The 20,311-nt window shown below is 35.3% G+C and overlaps 2 protein-coding genes and 1 long non-coding RNA gene across 4 annotated transcripts; 2 read left to right on the plus strand and 1 right to left on the minus strand.

Annotated features, from left to right (window-relative positions):
• The first annotated feature begins 285 nt into the window (after positions 1 to 285).
• Positions 286 to 1,357, plus strand: LOC119079532. The gene is made up of 4 exons (XM_037187517.1): positions 286 to 425; positions 505 to 723; positions 782 to 1,054; positions 1,115 to 1,357. Exons 1-4 carry the CDS (start codon positions 344 to 346, stop codon positions 1,354 to 1,356), a joined length of 816 nt encoding a protein of 271 aa, XP_037043412.1. The 5' UTR covers positions 286 to 343; the 3' UTR covers position 1,357.
• A 1,792-nt stretch (positions 1,358 to 3,149) lies between these two features.
• Positions 3,150 to 5,534, minus strand: LOC119079529. 2 transcript variants are annotated; one of them, XM_037187512.1, is made up of 7 exons: positions 5,064 to 5,534; positions 4,830 to 4,977; positions 4,007 to 4,136; positions 3,847 to 3,941; positions 3,704 to 3,739; positions 3,340 to 3,576; positions 3,150 to 3,281 (listed from the first exon to the last, which is right to left on the minus strand). In XM_037187512.1, exons 1-7 carry the CDS (start codon positions 5,129 to 5,131, stop codon positions 3,165 to 3,167), a joined length of 831 nt encoding a protein of 276 aa, XP_037043407.1. In that variant the 5' UTR covers positions 5,132 to 5,534; the 3' UTR covers positions 3,150 to 3,164. The 2 variants fall into 2 exon arrangements, with proteins under 2 accessions (XP_037043407.1, XP_037043408.1); XM_037187513.1 differs by lacking the exon at positions 3,704 to 3,739 and having other exon boundaries at positions 5,064 to 5,532.
• Positions 5,535 to 16,690: 11,156 nt separating this feature from the next.
• LOC119079560 lies at positions 16,691 to 19,749 on the plus strand. Its single transcript, XR_005088186.1, has 2 exons — positions 16,691 to 16,863; positions 19,657 to 19,749. It is a non-coding gene; the product is annotated as an uncharacterized LOC119079560 (long non-coding RNA).
• Positions 19,750 to 20,311: the final 562 nt, after the last annotated feature.

Raw genomic sequence — 20,311 nt, forward strand, 5'->3', positions numbered from 1 at the left:
AAACGTATGCGTAAACCTATAAGACCCCAGTACTTCGTACGGGTCTAAAAAGAACTGGAAATAGCATCACAGAAGGTAAATAATTCTGCACATGTGGGGTTTTTTCTATATATTTTTGAAAGTAAAATTATCTTAAAATGTTATTTGTCGTTAAACACATCTGCCGCCACATCTAAAAGTTAAATTTAATTCTTAACAAAAACTAACTTGTAAAATTGACTTTTTATAGACGTTAGGGCGGGCATACATTTCCATACACAAATATTTGTCTTGATGCCATTTCGATCGTCTTTTTTAGCTATAAGTACAATGAAAAGTTTTCATAATTCATCAGAACGTCAAAATGTTGAGATCCAACGAATTTACTGTTTTTATATTAGCTTTAAGCTGTATTTTCGTTGAAAGCGATATTATTCCTTCGCCAGGTAATTTAAAAGACTTAAAACAGCCCCTTCTTCTGTTGGAACAGCCCTTTTCTTTGCATTTTCTCCAATATATTTGTAGCCGTTTGTGCAACATATCCAAACGAAGAGTTTGCAATTGATCTTACGAGATGCCAAAACACTTGTGAATATTATGGACGAACTTGGGATTGCCCCATCAATTATAAACCGAATGGTGATTGTTACTGTAAACCTGGATTTGCTAGACTCAAGGAAGATGGAAAATGCGTATCAGTTACAACGCACGCAAAATGTGTGTCCAGATTACCCATTCAGCCAGGTATATCGACTTAATCAAGTTCTAAATAAGCTTTATGAATTTATCACAATGAAAATAGAATCGTGCAACAAGCCCAACGAAATTTACACCGAAACAGTGTATGTGGGTGTATGTGATATAAGTTGCCGAACACATGGGTGTTTATCGACTTCCGTTTATACATATTCAGCCCAACCAGTAACCGAAGTGAGATGGGGTCCTCACTGTACTTGTGGTAGAAATGATGCGGAAACGTATTCTTATTCTTCACTAAAATACAAACGACTCAGTAACGGACAATGCGTAGCTTTATCGGATCCACAATGTGAAGCAGAATTTCAACCATCTCCAGGTATAAAATTAATGCCAATCTATGTCCCAGTCCCATTTAATTCAAAAAATATTTTCTTAGCACGTTGTGCAGCATTGGGACAAATATATATTGTAAATGCACCATGTCAAGCGTTATGCTACGGTGGACAGTATTGTCCTCCACCAGGTCCTACATGTATTTGTCCACCAAATAAAATTGGAAAACGTCACCAAACGTTTTATCAACCGTATTCGGGAAACTATTATCATATAGATATGCTCACTTGTTATAATCCAACAGCTTGTCCACCTGCAACAGCTGGTGGTGGAGGAAACGATTAAAAAATGAATCCGAATTTTTGTCTTTTGATTTCATACATTTTATGCGTATTGTTATGAAAATGAATGATTTAAACTCTCTCCCGGCAGTTAGGCATAGTTTAAATATCTTAACCGAGAATAAGTTCTGTTTACCAGCAGTAATAACAGGAAATTCTTCGAATAACTAAATCTTTTGAGTTCTCCTACAAACTTTCGGTTTGCTGAGAACATTCTCCTTTACGTCCTCTATTTTCGTCTACATAATACAGACGAAGAACCATTTGGGTCGTTTTCGAGGTAGAAATTTTACCATAAGCCAATTCAATATTTCAAAATGGGTAGAATTTGACAAATATACGCTCGCGCTTCTGTAAATTTCGGAGTTGCTGTATCTGTCGCTGAAGTTCTTGGTGTAAATCTTTTCACTGTTCCTCTTTATTCCTAATGAATTCTCGTAGCACTCCCGACAAACTATTGGAAACCTAAATTTTATTACTCATACCAACGCACTTTAAGCATGAGTGGTACACGCTAAATAGAGTGACAGTGTATCAAACGAATTTTGCCACTGTAAAAAAAATCCGGAGACATTTTTCATACTCTATTTAACAGCTCACTCGAAGCACTTTTGCTTGAAGTACGGTGGGGCTGTGTTCTGTTAGACTAATTTGCAAATCCAATTCCAAAAATACAATTCTCCGGCAGTTATCAACGCAAAGCTCAATTCAAGAATAAAATTTTTTGCGTACAGGCCAGGAGTTGCAATTACAGTCCAATTCTCCCTATTCAATCTACATGTTGACTCGGGCTATAAACTTCCCACTCGCCAAAATAAAAATTTAGAAGCAGTTCGGTAATGTAACGGCTCAAAACGCAATACTCTGAAATCATTTATCTCTTTCACTCTAACATTGTTGCCCATTGTGGCAGAGAATGAAGTGTGAGAGATGAAGAGTTTCACATTAAAGGCCTTTGATAGGACAAAACAAAGTGAAAAGACGGAGAAGGACACAGAAGCAAATGTAAGAAGTCAAGAATTTTGTTATTTTGTGAAGTCTTATGTGAAATTCGTGCTATTTTTCCCGGGAAATTTCATATCAATATTTAAAATAGCAAAGGCAACGACGCGCTGCTCAAATGTAGTTACAATGAAGCCATAACTCCTTACACCAAGACCATTATGTTGAACGATCGAATCTGTCAATTGTACAGCAACAGATCTGCTGCGTACGTAAACAATGGTAATTATGAAGCCGATCTATGGGACACCAGCAAAACGATTCAATTGACATAGTGTTCCACACAGAAATATATTGGGATGATAATAAACCGATTATTTAAAAAAAAAAATTGAATTCGAAATTTCTGAAGGGATATACACGACAAGGGTTGCCACTATTTTTTATGAATAGACATGATGAGGTCGCATATGGAAAAGGTGAGTTATTTATTATTATTATCGTCCGTTCCTGAAGGGCTGGTCGAGTTAGTCGCAACAGGTACATTGTATTAATTGAGACACCACAACAATAGTTCACGAATAATTTAGTTTTATTTTTATAAAATTTAAAAAAGAGTTTCATTACATCTAATATGACCGATTTTGAGAACCATCGTTGGTAATAATGTTAAACTAACACTTAACACAGACATTTACATTAAGTCGAATACGATAAAGTTTTTATTGTTAATTTAATTAAATATTTTCAACGTAAAAGATTTGTCATTCTTTGGTCACAGCTCTTCCTTATAAACGGGGTAAGACACTGTTGTATAGTTGCATTTTGCATGGACGGTAGAGGTGGCAATTTTTCTTTCGAAATTAATTTTTAATTAATTATGGAATGCATTTGCAATGTAGATGCCGTAGTGGTATGTGGTGTCATTGGTCTCGAACCCATCAGCGAATGTGTGGTAGATGCATGCAACGACGCCATGGTGCCCATCTACAATTAACAGTTTATTAGAACATTGTTTAATTGATCTTATCCAGAAGACGTATACTCTTAAGTACGCCAAATCCTCCAATTTCGTTAAATTTGCAAGTTCCAGGTATAGCGAATATACCAACAACCATCCGTATATGGAGCCAACGCAAAACACGCTCCAAGCCAACACAATCAGAATGTTGTACGCAAATATAAGATCGTTGACAACAGCAAAGAATATAAATGCAAACAAACGGAAGCCAATGAAAATCGCATATGTCCATAGCCAAGGTACAAACTTGTGCTCATGTTCCTTTTGACAATTTTTAAAATATAAAATTACAGACAATCGTTACTCATAGGAATAAAGCGTTGACTTTGTAGTTTTTGGTTTAGAGTTTCATAGAGATTAACGACAACAAACAATATGCTTAAATCACCTTAGTCTTAACGTTATCCTTACTAGTTATTGTATGCTTGTAATGGACGGAGTGAAATTGATTTTTTTTTGTTTGGTTTAAAATTTTTGTTTGTTTTTGTTTTAAAAAAAAATCTATTTACCATTCTACCGATGTTCACTTACCTTCCGTAGAGCCATTATTATTATCGTTGATGTTACGGTCACGACCATTGCGCCCAGCAATGAAAACATCGCAAACACTATAAGGGTATTACGAACTAACGAACAAACAGAATGGACTGGTAAGATAAGGCCATCATCATCATTAATTCTATTCGCTTACCATGAACATTTCCGACATACACGAATTGATATGAGATAAAATAATATCCGTAGTGAGTTGTGCCGGGAGCTGCCATAGCTAAGCAGTATATATCAAAAACGGCCGTTGCTATGGTGAAGAGAGCAATGAACTGCAACAAATCGAAAAAGTTTTGTTTCTTTTTGAGTGGTTTTTGTTACCGCATAGAACACCTGAATGATTATTTCTCTTCAAAGAAAAAGAATGGAAAACAAAAATTAGAATTGGTACTGATTAACCCTTAACTTTTATTACATATGGGCAGTATTTAGTTAATAGTGCCTGTGGCTAGCATGCAATCTGAGAAATTTAACGCCGAATGCAGGTATTTAGTAAACAAACCAATTTTATAACTAAATTGATTCTCGCACAAAAGAAAGTCAGTTCTTCAGATTGCCAATGCCGGATACATTATTCCAAAATATCTACACTTCTGATTTCGCCTTTTAGAAACGGCAATCGTATCGCAACACAATCATAACATCTGCTACTTCATTTGTTTTGTTATAAAAATCTATCACTTCAATACTTCTATCAGACATTTTGCTCTATATAAGAGAAACATATCCAGAGCTCATCGATTGTTCCTTTCGTCTTTGCCGATATCACATAACTAGCCGTTTCATTAAAGACTTTAAAAGTTGATGGTCACAATGTTCACTTTGTTCATAATTTTTTACACCCTTTATTGTGAAGACATCACCACACCACTGCTGTAATTTTGTAGCGGTAAATTTCTTTGATAAAATGAATTATTTGCACTTTATAGAATCATTATGAAAAGAAAGTTGCAGACTCAACTAACCAGTGAAGACACTCCAGTCCACATAGCACCTCTTTGCACATTTATCCAGTCAGAATTTTTGATAATTGGTTTCTGATACCATTTCGGTTGTACTGACTTTAGTGATCTCGTCGATCTAGACCTTTGTGACTGTATGTTATTCGAAGACCTTTACATCATCGTAGCGGAAATAAGAATTCAATGATTAACAAAGAAATTCCAACAAAATTTTCACACTTTAATAATTAAGCATACCGTGTTGATACATGAGAATAGACGGAATGTGTGGATCGTGACGACGGTGGTTTCTTTGCGTAATGCATTCCGATGAGTTAAAATATTTACGATTGACAATGTTACTGATCACAATTCGATTAGATAATTTGAAATCAACACATTTATTGAGTTATTTAGGTGAAAAAAATGGAAAATGTAAACAACAAATCTATCGTAACTATGTAACCCGTGTCAACAACGAAAACGTAAACGAATTTCCACTTGTCGATGTCGATCGTCTTAAACCAAATTGTATGTGTGTGAATGCCTAACCCATATGAATGAAGACAAAAAGCGAATGAATGAATGAATAACATGAATCACTCATGTAATACAATAGGAGTTATATTACACTTGTGTATAGATGTTTTATGAATCAAACCCATTCATTTAGGAATGCCAGCATCAACCGCAACCGGAATTCGTTAAAAATTTTAATTAATCAAAATCGTTAGGTACCGGTGCAATATTATACAAGTATACAAGTATTATGCAAGTAAATGGTAAAATGCTCAAAATGGATGATGTGATGAGTAGAATCAAAATTGGATTGTTAGCAGCATGCAAGCCCACAATGGTCAGGCGATGCCGGAAGGGCTTTTCGATTTTTGTATGAATGCCGAAGGCGCGTATCATAATCCAACTCGTCAAAATAAACATTTGGACATAGGTGTATATCATTGGGAATCTCGCGCCGCGTCATTCACAATAACTCACAAAGTGACATCTTACTTATACAAAATGTGTCAAAATGTAAATTATTGTTAATGACGCGGCGCGAGATTCCCTAGCAACCATATCATTATTTATGTGTCGATGCAAAGATAAACCCAAACTCCCTCTACGAGCTAATGCATAATGTTAGTCTTAACCACGCAGAGACATAAAAAAAGGATTTTTCGGTCCTGGTAGTTTGACCATAATAAAATTCATGTCCTTAAATTACAGACTGTAATACAATAGATACTTTCCATAATTGTTCAGTACGAGTGCATGTTGTGCTACTGATTGACTGGTTAAAGTAGGAGAACCGGTTGTGATCTTTGTCAAACAACGAAACAACAAAAAGGTACACTGTTTCATTGATACCTTCATGAATCAATACTTTAATTAAGGTGATACGTATACATACAAAACGTATGTCGCCTAATTGCTTTCAGTTAAGATAAATAATAGTATAATTACATGCAGTTACTTTCGTAGTTATATTTGTGTACCAAACGTTAATATAATGATTGGCAGCTATCATGAAAGTATTTTTACCTGTCGTCTAAGAGTGTCTATGTAATAGGGTGTAGCGGTTTTGACAAAATGTCTCAGTTCTTCTAAGGCTCAGCCGGAAATCCACTCAGCTGGTCCATCTGATCATTTTATGAAAGAAAAAAAAAAATCAAACTTTAACTTTGTGCTGCCGCCAGATCGATTTTTGAAAATTTCGTCGTTTTCGGTCCACGTCACATAAATAGATTTTTTACGGTGGGCTCAGTGTACATAAAAAGTTGGGTCCACATGGTAATCTAATCTCCAGACTTCACAGATTATTTCACAAAAAAGATCAGGTCTAAAAAATATTTTTTGAGTTCGTGACTGATTGTCAAAGTTCCCCGATGGTGATTTTGAGACTTTAATCTCGCTACAAAATTTGATGAAAATGTGCAAAAATGTAAATTAAACGTTAAATATGCTAAATGGGCCGCGGTGAGTCAAACACAACATCTGATTTGAATTGGGATATCTAAATTTATTATTTATCTGACAAAAAGTTGTGATTTTGGTACATTTTAGTACATGGAATATTGGCGACGAAAGTCGGATTACATCGAATTAATAATGTTTTAGCTAAGAATGTATTTCCTGGTTCTGACAATACGAAACCTTTAATTTTAAACGTTTTCTAAGTGTTAAATAATTTTAAATTTGAAAATGTAACGAGATGTACTCACTGGCAATAGAACTTGTCAACAGTACGTAAATGAGCTTAGAAAACGTTTAAAATTAAAGGTTTCGTATTGTCAGAACCTGGGAATACATTCTAAGCTAAAAAATTATTGATTTGATGTAATCGCTTAGAATAATTGCCGTGAGATGGACCGACCTTGTATTTTTCCCAAAACGATTTAAATTCAAAGTGAATGGATTCCATGGCCTGTTCCGTATAGAATCCGAGTGCCTTATTATACTTGTTACAAAATTGTAATACATTGAAGCGCAAGAACAATAGGCTACAGCATGTAGAGCTTTGTGTAGTTCGTCTCTTTTTCTCGTGTGAATATTGTTAACTCTTTGGTTTCATTTTTTAACATCACACATTGAAAATGGACAATAAATACTAAATTTTTGTATAAAACCAACTTTTTTTTTGTTGCAAAATGTTTGTAACTCTCTTAAAACTGCTCGAAGAAAGTGATCCTACTCCTGGTTCACAAGTTTAAATAGCGTGTGAAGGGTACTGCTATGAAGGTTAGAGTCTCTTTCTCTTGCAAAAGTAATAAGAAACCTAAAAAATTGAATTAATGAGATTTCCTGCTGTAAAACACTTTACCGAGTTCCATTATTTCATAAAAAATCGTTATTTCTCGAGAGGAAATCAGTTTCGGCTCCCTTAGTCGAGTCTTTATATGTCTTGTTTGGTATCAATCGAAAAGTATGGATGTCATCTTTATGAAACAATTGAAAAAAATAGCTCGGATCTATTAGCTAAAAAAAATACCGGGAAAACCCATATAACCATCGAAATTTCCTTAAAGTTCGTCGAAAACGGGATTCCAATCATATATCAAAGGTTCGAATATGGTGTGTAAGGTACTGTTGTAAAGGTTTGAGTCTCTACTTCTTAAAACTGTGCTTATAAAACCAAAAAAATACATTAACGAGCTTTCCTAGTAGAAAACATTTCACAAAGGACCATTTTTGACAAGATAAATCAACTTTTCTCGAGAAGGCCCGAGCAAAACATTTTAAATTTAGGAGAAAAATAATCTTTAGGATCACCCCAATCATTTTTAACAAGAAAAGCCCATGTTTACGAATTTTTCGAAAAAAAAGTTGTTCAACCGCACCGTGTAAGGTAAGACCTTTGTCAGTTCGAATAAATCTGATCTTAAAAATAATGAAGCTTAAAAATAACTAATGCCTGAGATATAAAACGCATATTTTTTGTACGTGTGTATTATAGAATCTGTAGAATAGAATTTTTATTTTTCCATTAGAACGTACAATTATTTTTTTATTTAAAATATGAATTTCAACAAACAGTTAAAATTATTGGCAACGACACGACGAGGTTGTTCCACCACATTTGCTTGGAATTGATACACAAGTTCCACGAAGTCCTTTTCCACTATTTTTCCAGCAATTTCCGTCGCCAACAGGAAAGTACCACTGTCCTCCTTTACAACAACCATCACAGCTTGACCATTGAATATTTTCCAATGATCTATCATTGCAACGACTCCATTCATCATAATTGCAATACGAAGTTACTGCAGTTAAGACGGAAAGAAAAACTAAAACTGACACAAGTTTGACGAAAGACATTTTCTTGTTATTACTGTTAATTGTACAATATACTTTGTTACACTTAAGTATTAAAATGTGGCGTAGAACTATTTATACTCACGATAAGCCTTTAATATTCTATTGATTATATGCCAAATGTATTCAAGACGCTCGTAATTATGCAATTCAGTGAGCGAATTCGGTAGTTTATTACACCGACTGTGTGCAATGTCGTTTGAACCAGTTTTATTTCATCTAACAATTTATCGCATCCAAAATGGGTGCGACAAAAAGGCTTCTCGTGCCCAAAATGCATAAACCAGTCATGTATTCAAACATTCACATTCAACAGCAGAGCGTCTCGTATATGAAATAGTCATTTGTGTACCTGTTTTGGACTATTGATTTTAGGCAATTTCGCGGATTGTAGGCCGAACGAAGTGAGGCTTACAAGCGAAAGTGCCTTAAATCAACCGTCCCAAACAGGTGCACATGTGAGTTTTCATGCAGAGGGCCGGAAACCCGAGAAAATTCGAAAAATTGCCCTCATTTTCGGCCCCGAAGCATGAAATAAAAATTGTTGCTTCTTGATCACAAATTAAATTTGCGTTCAGTTGGAAGAAAAAAAGAAGAAGTAGTATTATGGTGTACTGTTATCGATTTTAGATGTTTTAAATGAAAATTGTGATTTTTATATTTTGTTTATGTCCGTGAGGAAATCGGTCACTGAATTGCATAAAACGTTGCCATCTAGTGCGATAAAATCACTACATACGATTCCTGTTTCATAATAATGGTTATTTATGTAAGAAGAATCGTATGAAGGTATATTATCGCACTAGATGTCAGATTGCCAAACCGAGGCGAAGTCGAGGTTGGCAAGACGTCGTGTGCGATAGTATACCAGCATACGATGATTCGTGTTGCATACAACGTTTTATGCAATGAAGAAAATTGAATAAATACCGAAGATAATTTTAGTATGACTTCAGCAGCACGTGGCTTTTATCCCACTAGTGTGATAAAATCTCTTGCAAATCCTTTATCGCACTAGTGAGATAAAATACGTTCATACGACATTGACCACAGGCGGCGTAAGTGTATCGGATAATCTGGCACACGGTGCCAAAAGAACGCACTTTTAAACTACGGAAAGGGTGAACTCGCATACGCAAGTTTATTGCTGCAAATGCTTTTTAGCCATGTCATCGACTTAATGACTCCTTTTACAAAATTTTGGTATCGAAAAATCGTGTGCGAGTTCACCTTTTACGTAGTTGAAAAATGCGTTTTTTTAGCACCGTGTGCCAAATTACCCCACGCCGGCGTAAGCTACAAATATCATCACTGAATTGCATAAATAACTATTAGAACTCTTTTACAGGAAATACATTTATTTTAATTTCGAACGTAGATGAGCTACAAATAGTAAAAATAGGCAAATTAAAATATTTGCCACTCTAATTTATTCTTTTGGAGTAGCAAAATTAGTGTTTTTGTCAGTAAATTTATTCTTCTTTTCGGCAAATTTATTTTCGGCAAATTTATTCTCCTTGGGAGCAAATATATTTTATCATTTGCAAATTAATTAATTAATTAATTCTACCATTAGCAAATTTATTAATTTTTTCAGCAACAGAATTAATGTTTTTCTCAGCCATTTTGATATTTTAATTTTTTATACTCGATTCACAGCTCTGCTCCTAAAAAAATAGGCATTCCATTTCTTTCGTAAAGACAGGTCACGATTCCTTGGTGTGAATTAAAACACACAACATTCCATTTTTGGCACACGAATTCTATTTTTCCTATTCCCAGACCATCGAAATGCTCTGAAATAGTACATTATCACATACGCGCGGTGTTCGGATGTCAAAATTACTTAACAAGAAGAATAATTCAAAAATTACACTTCAGGTCTATGTTGTTGTCTCGTTTTCGCTTATGTGATAAAATAGAGTACACACTTGTCACTATCAGTCTCGGCAAGCCTCGACTTCTTCGTGACAAGTGTGTAATATATTTATTCTACCACTTTTGGCACACACGTTTTAGTGATTGGCACACGGATCCCATTTTTGGCACACGAATTCCAATTTTTCCTATTACCTTCGAAATATTCTGAAAAATACTTTCTACCACTTGACACACACGTTTTAGTGGTTCGCACACGCATTCCATTTTTGGAACACAAATTTCAAATGTAGCTATCTAAAAGTTGGCAGGCAAATTCCGTTATGTGCCAAAGTATAAAAAATGACTAAAAAAGAGCGAATTTAGCGCGTGTGCCAAATTCACCCGTTGAAGGATAATCTGGCATACGTTGGCTCGTGTGCGAGTTTGTCCAATGCCAACGCAAAAAAAGACAGACAAACTATAATCAAACTACCGATCTACACGATTTTTGCAACTACGTTGTGAATAGTTTGACGCGTTTCAATTCAAAATCGTCGCAGCTATTCCTGATTCTGAATTGATGTGGGGCCAAGACGTCAGCTCAATGGTTCTCTGGTGAGCGGCCGTTATGTCCCTTTTTTTCTATGATTTTTCATTCGTAAGCGAGAAGAGATATCAATCCACTTCCAAAGGATAAGTTATAGAGAAAAGTCTAAATTTTTTTTTACTGACATTTATTTTTTGACATTTGAATCCAAAATGGCGGAAAAAATTGGTCAAAGTTGAAAAATATTTTTTTCTCAAAGGAAAATCTATGAAACTGATAGAAAGACTGTAAATTCGCAAAAATTTTCTTCAAAACGTTTATAGAGAATTTAAAGGGCTACGTTTTTGTTTTTTTTTTTTATTGAAATCGGGCAGCTCGTTCCGGAGACATGTCCGTAACAGTGAAGTCACCACATGTTCTTCATGTAAAAATCCATTGAAATTATTATTTATTTAGAGTAAATAATCACACGTATTTCTATGACAATCGACCTAAAGTTGTATTTTCTGTAAATTTTAGTAACTCAAGGCGTAACCGAGTTTCATATGTTCACGGAAACATGCTACCTGTTCTAGAATTTAAGGATTTTGAAGGATCTTTGATTTTTTTTAAATTCTTTTCGGGATTTATTGAACTGTTGAGGTGGTAGTGGGTCAGTTCCTAAAACCTTACCTTTACATCGTAGCGGAAATAAGAATTCAATGATTAACAAAGAAATTCCAACAAAATTTTCACACTTTAGTAATTGAGCATACCGTATTGATACATGAGAATATAGACGGAATGTGTGGATCGTGACGACGGTGGTTTCTTTGCGTAATGCATTCCGATGAGTTAAAATATTTACGATTGACAATGTTACAAATTTGAACGTTTGGCCATACCTATCCATTTACTTTCATTGGTTTTTTTAAGTTCCAACAGTTCCACACTTCTATCAATATATTGCACACACACACTCTGTGCACATCTACGCAAAGCGGTAACCGTTAAATAAATTTGCTATTGAAAAATTTGATTTAAAATGAATTTCCACTGTTCAAGAGAGAAAAGAAATTTTAATTGAAATCTTAGGGGGTCGTTCATAAAGTATGGTACATGCTACGCATGCAAAGGAAAATATGATAGAAAGAGATGCAAATAGTCGTCACGCGTGACATACTTTGTCGATTGTCGATTTTGTCAATTGTCGTCGACATTCCGATTTTTTCATTCTTACAATTTGTGTGTTTATGCGACGCGACATGTGAATTTATAGAAAATCAAAAAAGTATTATCGCGGATCTATTTGCTGAAATACGATTGGCATGCAGGCCAAGAAACGAAGTTGGATTATCACAAAAAAAATGTCTACGACCGACGAGGAAATGACGAACCTAGCTTATTTAGCCATTACAGTTGATATGATTCATCCGAAATGAACTGGACAGTAATCATTACTGCCTAGTCCGTTATGATTCCCGGTGTAAACACAACGTACCGAGTGGGTACATGCTCTAAATCTAGTTGCACCGATTTCCAACTTTTAGTTTCGTTAACGACTGACAACATAATGATGTAATCAATTTTGTACTTCACACGTACCCCCACGAAGAAGTGATAATAAATTCGATTTAAAAAAAAAAATGAACGGAAACTTCCAATTAAGACCGCGTCTTCACCATTCGCAAAGAACCGAGCTATTTTCTCTTGAATCAAGCGCCACTATTCACACTCAAAAGAATTCATTATTGAATTCATGGAATTTTTCTCAATTTCTCGATCCAAATGAAAGACTTTTTAGTTAGTCGAACGTTTCGCAAACTTTATTGTTGCATCATCAGCGACGAATGTAAATAATTGAATTAAAAAGGAAAACTTTGGTCGTATGGACCAGTATCAATGTTTACTATGATACTGGTCCATACGACCAAAGTTTTCCTTTTTAATTCAATTATTTACATTCGTCGCTGATGATGCAACAATAAAGTTTGCGAAACGTTCGACTAACTAAAAAGTCTTTCATTTGGATCGAGAAATTGAGAAAAATTCCATGAATTCAATTTACCATCCCGGCAAAAACTCTTTCAGAGCAAAGTTGGACGCAGTCTACAGTCTATATGTGTGATAACTTCTAAAACAAGTGATATCGCTAGAGGTGACGCTGTCAGCGTCGTTACGCAAAATTAAATTTCACAGCCAATTAATTGAAATTAGCTGATCTAGTTTTCCAAACCATTCGCCATTTTTTTTTTCAGAAAAAATTTTAACCAACAGAATTTTGACTGAAAAATTTTCAACAAAAAATTCTGCGTCGCAAAGTGGCAGATGCTCACGGACAAACCTACGAGAACATTTAATCTGCCACATGCGACGCAGAATTTTTTGTTGAAAATTTTTCAGTCAAAATTCTGTTGGTTAAAATTTTTTCTGAAAAAAAAAAAATGGCGAATGGTTTGGAAAACTAGATCAGCTAATTTCAATTAATTGGCTGTGAAATTTAATTTTGCGTAACGACGCTGACAGCGTCACCTCTAGCGATATCACTTGTTTTAGAAGTTATCACACATATAGACTGTAGACTGCGTCCAACTTTGCTCTGAAAGAGTTTTTGCCGGGATATCAGTCGTTTTAGAAGTTAAGTCGGAAGTTGACGAAAATTAGAGGTGTGTGCCGGTTTTAAAATAGTCGGCGGCGGTGCGCCGACTGGTAAGGGATCGGCGGCAGCTAAATTATTTCAGAACGGCACATTGACTTAGTGTCAAACTTCGAAAGAACTCAGCTGATAACATTGTGATGCTGAGTTGCATAAAGTTGTTTTAGTAACACGCTAATACGTACCAATGATGAAATGGTCCATAATTGTGAACAAAAATAGTGTTGATAATCAAGGCTCCACATTTTGTCTCTTTTTATACACTTTAGGATATGCAAAAATTTCAAAAGTCTTTTTGTTACGCTAATTTTGCACATCTTTGATTTGAAATGTTTCAAGTATGTGCATGTTGTCAAAATTCGCAATAGTAAAGTCTACCTCTACACAGTAATCTTTGCATAAAATGCGTAATGTGCAGTGCCGCATCTAGTATACTCATACTCAGTGCTCCTGACCATTCTAACCTAGCGCACTTACGATCTATATCCATAGGATACCAATATTAGTTGTAAGACGCCGCTCAATGAAACACATTACAAATGCAAATAATATGAAAACCTAAATTCTATATAACTTAACGTGTAGAAACGCTTTCATAGAAGAGAACATATACATTTTTAGCCAAACGTGACCAACGTTTTGTCGTTAAGTTTGTATCATTGAGAAGGTGCCATTGATTCCGAATTGTAATGTAAGCTGTGTAGTGACCGCTATGTTGACTATTCCCTGAAAATTTGACGAAATTCGAAAATTTGACGAAATTTTAAAATTTAACGAAAATCGAAAATTTGAAGAAAATCGAAAATTTGACGAAAATCGAAAATTTGACGAAATTCGAAAATTTGACGAAATTTGACGAAATTCGAAAATTTGACAAAATTTGACGAAATTCGAAAATTTGACGAAAATTGAAAATTTGACGAAATTCAAAAATTTGACGAAATTCGAAAATTTGACGAAATTCGAAAATTTGACGAAATTCGAAAATTTGACGAAAATCGAAAATTTGACGAAAATCGAAAATTTGACGAAAATCGAAAATTTGACGAAATTTGAAAATTTGACGAAATTCGAAAATTTGACGAAATTCGAAAATTTAACGAAAATCGAAAATTTGACGAAATTCGAAAATTCGACGAAAATTAAAAAATTTGACGAAATTCGAAAATTTGACGAAATTTAACGAAAATCGAAAATTTGACGAAATTCGAAAATTTGACGAAGAAAGTAATTCTATATCTGCCACCATTCAAGAAATATCTCCAAAACCCCAATTGACCCACCCATTTCCAACTTTCGACATTTTTCGCAAATGCCCTTCTTTTCTACTCGTAAAACTCTGAGACTTTGCCGAAGAAAGTAACTCTCTATCTGCCACCATTCAAGAAATACCTCTAAAAACATAATTGACCCACCCATTTCCAACTTTCGACATTTTTCACATATGCCAATGTGTTCTACTCGTAAAACTCTGAGACTTTGCCGAAGATAGTAAATCTCTATCTCTCATAAGCCAAAAAATATTAGTCCTTTCATCCTACGCTCGAGTAGCTCAAAATGTGGTCACTCTGACCACTCTAGCTCAACCAAATCTGCACCAATTTTTCTAATTATTTTTTTGTTCGATTCGTGTGGCGAATACCTTTCATTTGATGGGTCACACGCCCCTGCAGGTTTCAATACAGCTGAGCTACAGCTGAAAACGCGTTCCCGACCCTCGAAAACCACACTCAGAAACCACTTCGAGGCCAATAAAACAAAATTCTGGTTTTTCCTGGGGTAGTGGCGTATCACATTTTCATTTTTATGCCCACCCCGAGGTTCCTGCAAAATTTCATGGAGATTGGCTGACTAGTTTCCGAGATCGACCGTCGATAGATAGACAGATAGACAGATAGACAGATAGACAGATAGAAACATACAGAGTAAGTTGAAAGATTTTGATTGTTTGGAAAACGTTAATTTGGTGCATTTTCTATCAAAATGACCAACTTTAAAACGATGTATCTCCGGCAATTTTAAAGTTACATAGTCGAGTGATAGCTCGTTTTGCTCGTATTTGAAGCGCGAATAAGATAGAATAGGATTTGTGGTGATACAGGCCAAAGGAAAGAAACTTAAATTCTCGCCTATATATAGTTGCCGCGTCTCAAAAAAATTTCTTCGTTCTTTTTTTGGAAGTTAGACTGCGTCAAGTCCTCCGCTATCGCTCCGGACATGATTCACGATCAAGAAGAACCACCAATATTTGGTCCTCTCAATTAGAATTCATTATTTCGCGTACGTTGTGAAAACTGTGCTTTCAGTTGTGAATTGGTTTCAACGAATGTAGACATAATGAGGACATTGCATCGCGCAGTTCGTATGAGAGGGTCAAAGATCAACGAGCATATTAATGAATTCCCTCATCATGAAATAAGTCAAGAGCCTGAAATCTTATTCATCTTTAAGACGGATTGGTAATATTCTATCAAGATTGTAACCTGCTGCCTAAAATTATCACGAATTCAACTACTTTGAGCTGATGTAAATTAATTTGCATGAGAAGTTTCTGTGTTTTGGCTGATTATACGTATTTTACGTATGTTAACCATTTATATAGGCGTAGCAATCGATTCCTACACCGAAGAGAAATTATTTTAAACGAGCTGTGAGAATCGAAGGATGAAAGAAAATTTAAAGATTTTTGAGGTTTATACGATTTCAGGTTTACGGGATTTTCAACTTTTCAGATTTCTCGCTTTTCAGTTGGATCGGTCATCGCGCTTTCTATGTTTTCAGAAATTCGAAATTTTTCCGTTTCAGTTATATATGTGTCTTACTGCCCGTTGCTAAAGCGTAATGAAGCATGCTACACAATTTTGGCAGCTACCTACGTTGTGAATGGTTTTTCGCGTTTCAATTCAAAATCGTCGCAGCTAACTGGAAGTAGACAACAAAATTCTGCCGTGTCGTCTAAGTTCTGAGTTCACTGAACCCTGCACGTGCACACACACACACACACACACATCGCGACGCGTTTCAGTCACACATGCACGTGCATGAAGATGGATATTGGACCTTGAACTTGGCGCTCTGTTTACACACAATATTCAGTGTCATTTTGTGAGTTGAAGGTAAAATATCCAAAAATTGACGAAAATGAACAACTCTTACCAGACGAACAAAAGTGAAATTTTTCGACTGACCCTTATGAAGAAAAAGTGAGTACATTTTTGATTCATATCATGAACTGCAGGAAATCGTGACTATTGTCACCGTGTGTGCAAATTATGTGTATCCAGTATACCGGAAATTTTTTTAAGAAATCGACAGGGAAATCGAATGATTGCTGAACAAAAAATCATGAATGTATGTAGCGGGAAATCACTTTTGCTCTTTCGGTTATCGGGAAACTTGGATCCTAGGAAGAAAACATAATTTGAACACGCAATTGTCATCGTAACTAATTATTGTTTGATCGAGAGATATGCCAAAATCTTGGTGATTCCTCGATTGTTGTGTTGACCAGCGAAATTGTGATAAAACTATAATAGCCACCGAATTGTGATAGTGGATTAAGTGCCAATGCAAACAAAAATAAAATGGTGTAAGTTCAATTGAAACAAAATTTCACATAATCCCGTTGAAAACCACTTTCATTTCAACATATCATTAAGGTCATTGCCAACTGGCAAAAGTATTGGCATCGCACACCGGCAGAAAAATAATTTCTTCCTGTGATCGGAATCGAAAAGGTTCACTCGAACACACGAATCTATCACTTAATTAATAAACAATTATCACAATTCGGTTGCTATTTTATAGTTTTTTCACAAGCTGGTCTAAATATTTAACGTTCGTATTATGGTTGTTGTTTACATTTGTCGTATGTCACTCGATCAGCAGTTCGCTAAATTCATAGTCCAGGTCATTGTGTCGTAAAAAACGGCTTCGTGCGCCTTAAGTTTTTTAAGATTTTTCTTTGTACCATGTTGTTTGACACGAAAAGTTGTAGAACAAAATTTTTTCCTGGAAATGGGAAATCGTTTTTCCGGTCGGAAAAGCTATTCATATGAAAACTTTCAAAGTCGAATATCTCAGAAATACATTGTCTTTTTGAAAAATTTCTTCTGTTTTGGAAGGTATGGCTCATTACCGATATTTCATGGAAGATTTTTTTTTTGGGGAGTCGGAATGGAGTCGGTATTAGGGTTATCCCAAAAAGTGTCGTTTGGCACCACTGACATACAAGTAGTTAGTTCTCATTATCTGCTTGCGGTGAAGCCACGACAGAGTAAAAGCGCTTGTTTGACTAGAGACCTGAATTATCTAGTAGCCTTCTTTATTTTGCGAATTAAATTTTTCATACAGTGTATTAGGTCCCTCATTTGACGTTTCAATAATGAACTGCTCCTGCCAGGTTTACTTTTACTCTGCCGTGGGTGAAGCACTAGATCTAGATAGCTTCAATGAAAATTCTGAAAGGACAGTTTAGCTCACATCTGTCTTGATCACAAAGTTAGTAACCAATTTAGAAACAATTTTTTTCGTGTACTATAAGGTAAATGATGGAGAGTTGACCTAGTGAAAAAGTGATCTTAAGTTGTCCGTGTAAATTTGTATAAAGAAAAAATGATCGGTCAACTCACCATCCAATAAACCGCGAGTTGTCTTATGACGTTTGTATATAGGACAATTCACGATTTATTGAATTTATATGAAATCGGACATCTCACGGTTCACGTAGGTTAACTCTGAATTTTTATAAATTAATTAACTTTGTTAAACGAAATCTTCAATAATTTATAAAATTTATGTTAATTAAGTAAACAAAAGATAAATCTTTAAAATAAAAGTGGTTCCATGTAACATAGTTCCAAAATCGATGAGAAATTAAAGTTCAAAGTTTGGTCTTGTCAATTTAGGTCAACTCTCCATCATTTACCTTATATGTATTTTACATGCATCGTGTCGTAAACCGTACTTTTCATGTTTCAAACACTACTTTCGACGCTTAAAGCATTAAAAAATTCATTACATAACTCGGGATAAAAAGATGAAATGTCTCGTTTTCGTGTGTTTATTGACATCGGCTGCGCCTTGGATCAACAAAATTCACACGAAAACTCTACATTTCATCTTTTTATCCCAAGTCATGTAAAATACCAATGCTTTTCTGATCTTTCAAATATGAGGAGGAAATTCGTGTGAAATGGGAGAAACATAAAACATAAAACATAATGAAATACATCTAGGTATCATTTCTCTGTTGTTGTCCCTTTGCGTAATTAGTCAAATAATATTAATTGTTGGACGATGTCCGAATGAAACAGTGACCTGTAGAGTGTGGTTATATTTCCAAATAAATTAGTCTCATAGAGGTAGACTACCTAGAGGAATTATGACCCAAAATTCATTGAAAAATTTTATCACACACACCACTAACACGAAAACGTCAACTTTGCTTTGCTTTTGACGTTATGAGTCCCTTCACTTTTGACATTAAGAGTCCCTTTTAACTGTCTGTACGTCTGTATACGGAGCTGTCACACACAGTCTCAGCCTATCTATCTCATCGAAAGTGATGACTTTGGTAGCTAGTTTTTAAGAATATTTTAATCAACAAAACACACGTACAAATGTTTGTGCTGCAAACTTCATCCGCTTCTCAAAAATCCCAAAAGTGTGTAGGACAGAACTCATAAAAACTTCATAAATCCTTGAACTCTACAAATTGAAAGAAGGTAGTCCAAAAAATACTTTGGAATACTCGAATTCTAGAACTGGAAAGATTACTCAAGTTCCTCAATAGATTCGTCCTTACCCGCCGCCTCGAATTCACAGTGTTACAAACGGCACATCAAACCTAATGAGATAAAAAATAAGTTGAATAAACACCGACTGACGATACATTGATCACACTATAACTGCAGTTAAGACTTTCCGCAACTCTCTGAACAGATTAGTCTTCTCGTTGAAGGTAACTGATGAAATTCGATTTTTTTTCTCTGCAGGTTTGACGACGAGCAATCTTCCGACTCCGAATTCTCCGACGGTTTCGATGGTCGCCTAGACGAAGAATTCAACCAAATGATCAAGAAGATGAAAAAGAAAGGCGACACATCGAAAGACACATCAGCGACTATGACGAAGCGGTTTTCGCGATCTCCGACATTTTTGCAGTGGGTCGCGCGGCCTGACGAAGTTGAGGGAACCACTCGCTCTGGTCCAAAACAGCAAAATTTATTTGGAACAGAATCGACCAAAGCCAGTGCGAGTAGTAAGCCCTCAACGGATAACGAAAAAAGATTTTCCCGATCCCCGACATTTTTAAGACTTTAGAATTTGACGCAGTTGTATGACAATGTAGGAAAAAGCGAATTTGTACACAATAAACTCCAATTGTAATTAATTAAAAGCTTGCATTTTTGATTTTTAATAGCCGCACCATCAGGAGCTGCAGGAAATTTCGACAAAAAAAGTGTCAAAAGTAGCAAAATCGAATGAAAACCGATCAATTTCGGTTGTGATCCGATAACAGTGTTTCGTACAACCAATGAAAATGTAGATTTTTAATGTTGTAGTGTTTCGTTGCAAACACCTCATGCACCTCATGCAAAGTAACCTGAAACATTTTCAGTTCATTGCAAGAATCGTAACTCTAATAAA

The sequence above is a fragment of the Bradysia coprophila genome, unplaced genomic scaffold (assembly GCF_014529535.1).
Source record: "Bradysia coprophila strain Holo2 unplaced genomic scaffold, BU_Bcop_v1 contig_324, whole genome shotgun sequence".
Lineage (NCBI taxonomy): Eukaryota > Metazoa > Arthropoda > Insecta > Diptera > Sciaridae > Bradysia > Bradysia coprophila.

Coding starts and splice junctions, on each gene's coding strand:
- LOC119079532 (XM_037187517.1), top strand. CDS start 344: ATGTTGAGATCCAACGAATTTACTGTTTTTATATTAGCTTTAAGCTGT. Junction 724..781: donor CAGATTACCCATTCAGCCAG/GTATATCGACTT, acceptor CAATGAAAATAG/AATCGTGCAACAAGCCCAAC. Junction 1,055..1,114: donor AGAATTTCAACCATCTCCAG/GTATAAAATTAA, acceptor ATATTTTCTTAG/CACGTTGTGCAGCATTGGGA.
- LOC119079529 (XM_037187512.1), bottom strand. CDS start 5,131: ATGCATTACGCAAAGAAACCACCGTCGTCACGATCCACACATTCCGTC. Junction 3,740..3,846: donor TAATAATGGCTCTACGGAAG/GTAAGTGAACAT, acceptor GTCCATTACAAG/CATACAATAACTAGTAAGGA. Junction 3,577..3,703: donor AGGATAACGTTAAGACTAAG/GTGATTTAAGCA, acceptor AATTGTCAAAAG/GAACATGAGCACAAGTTTGT.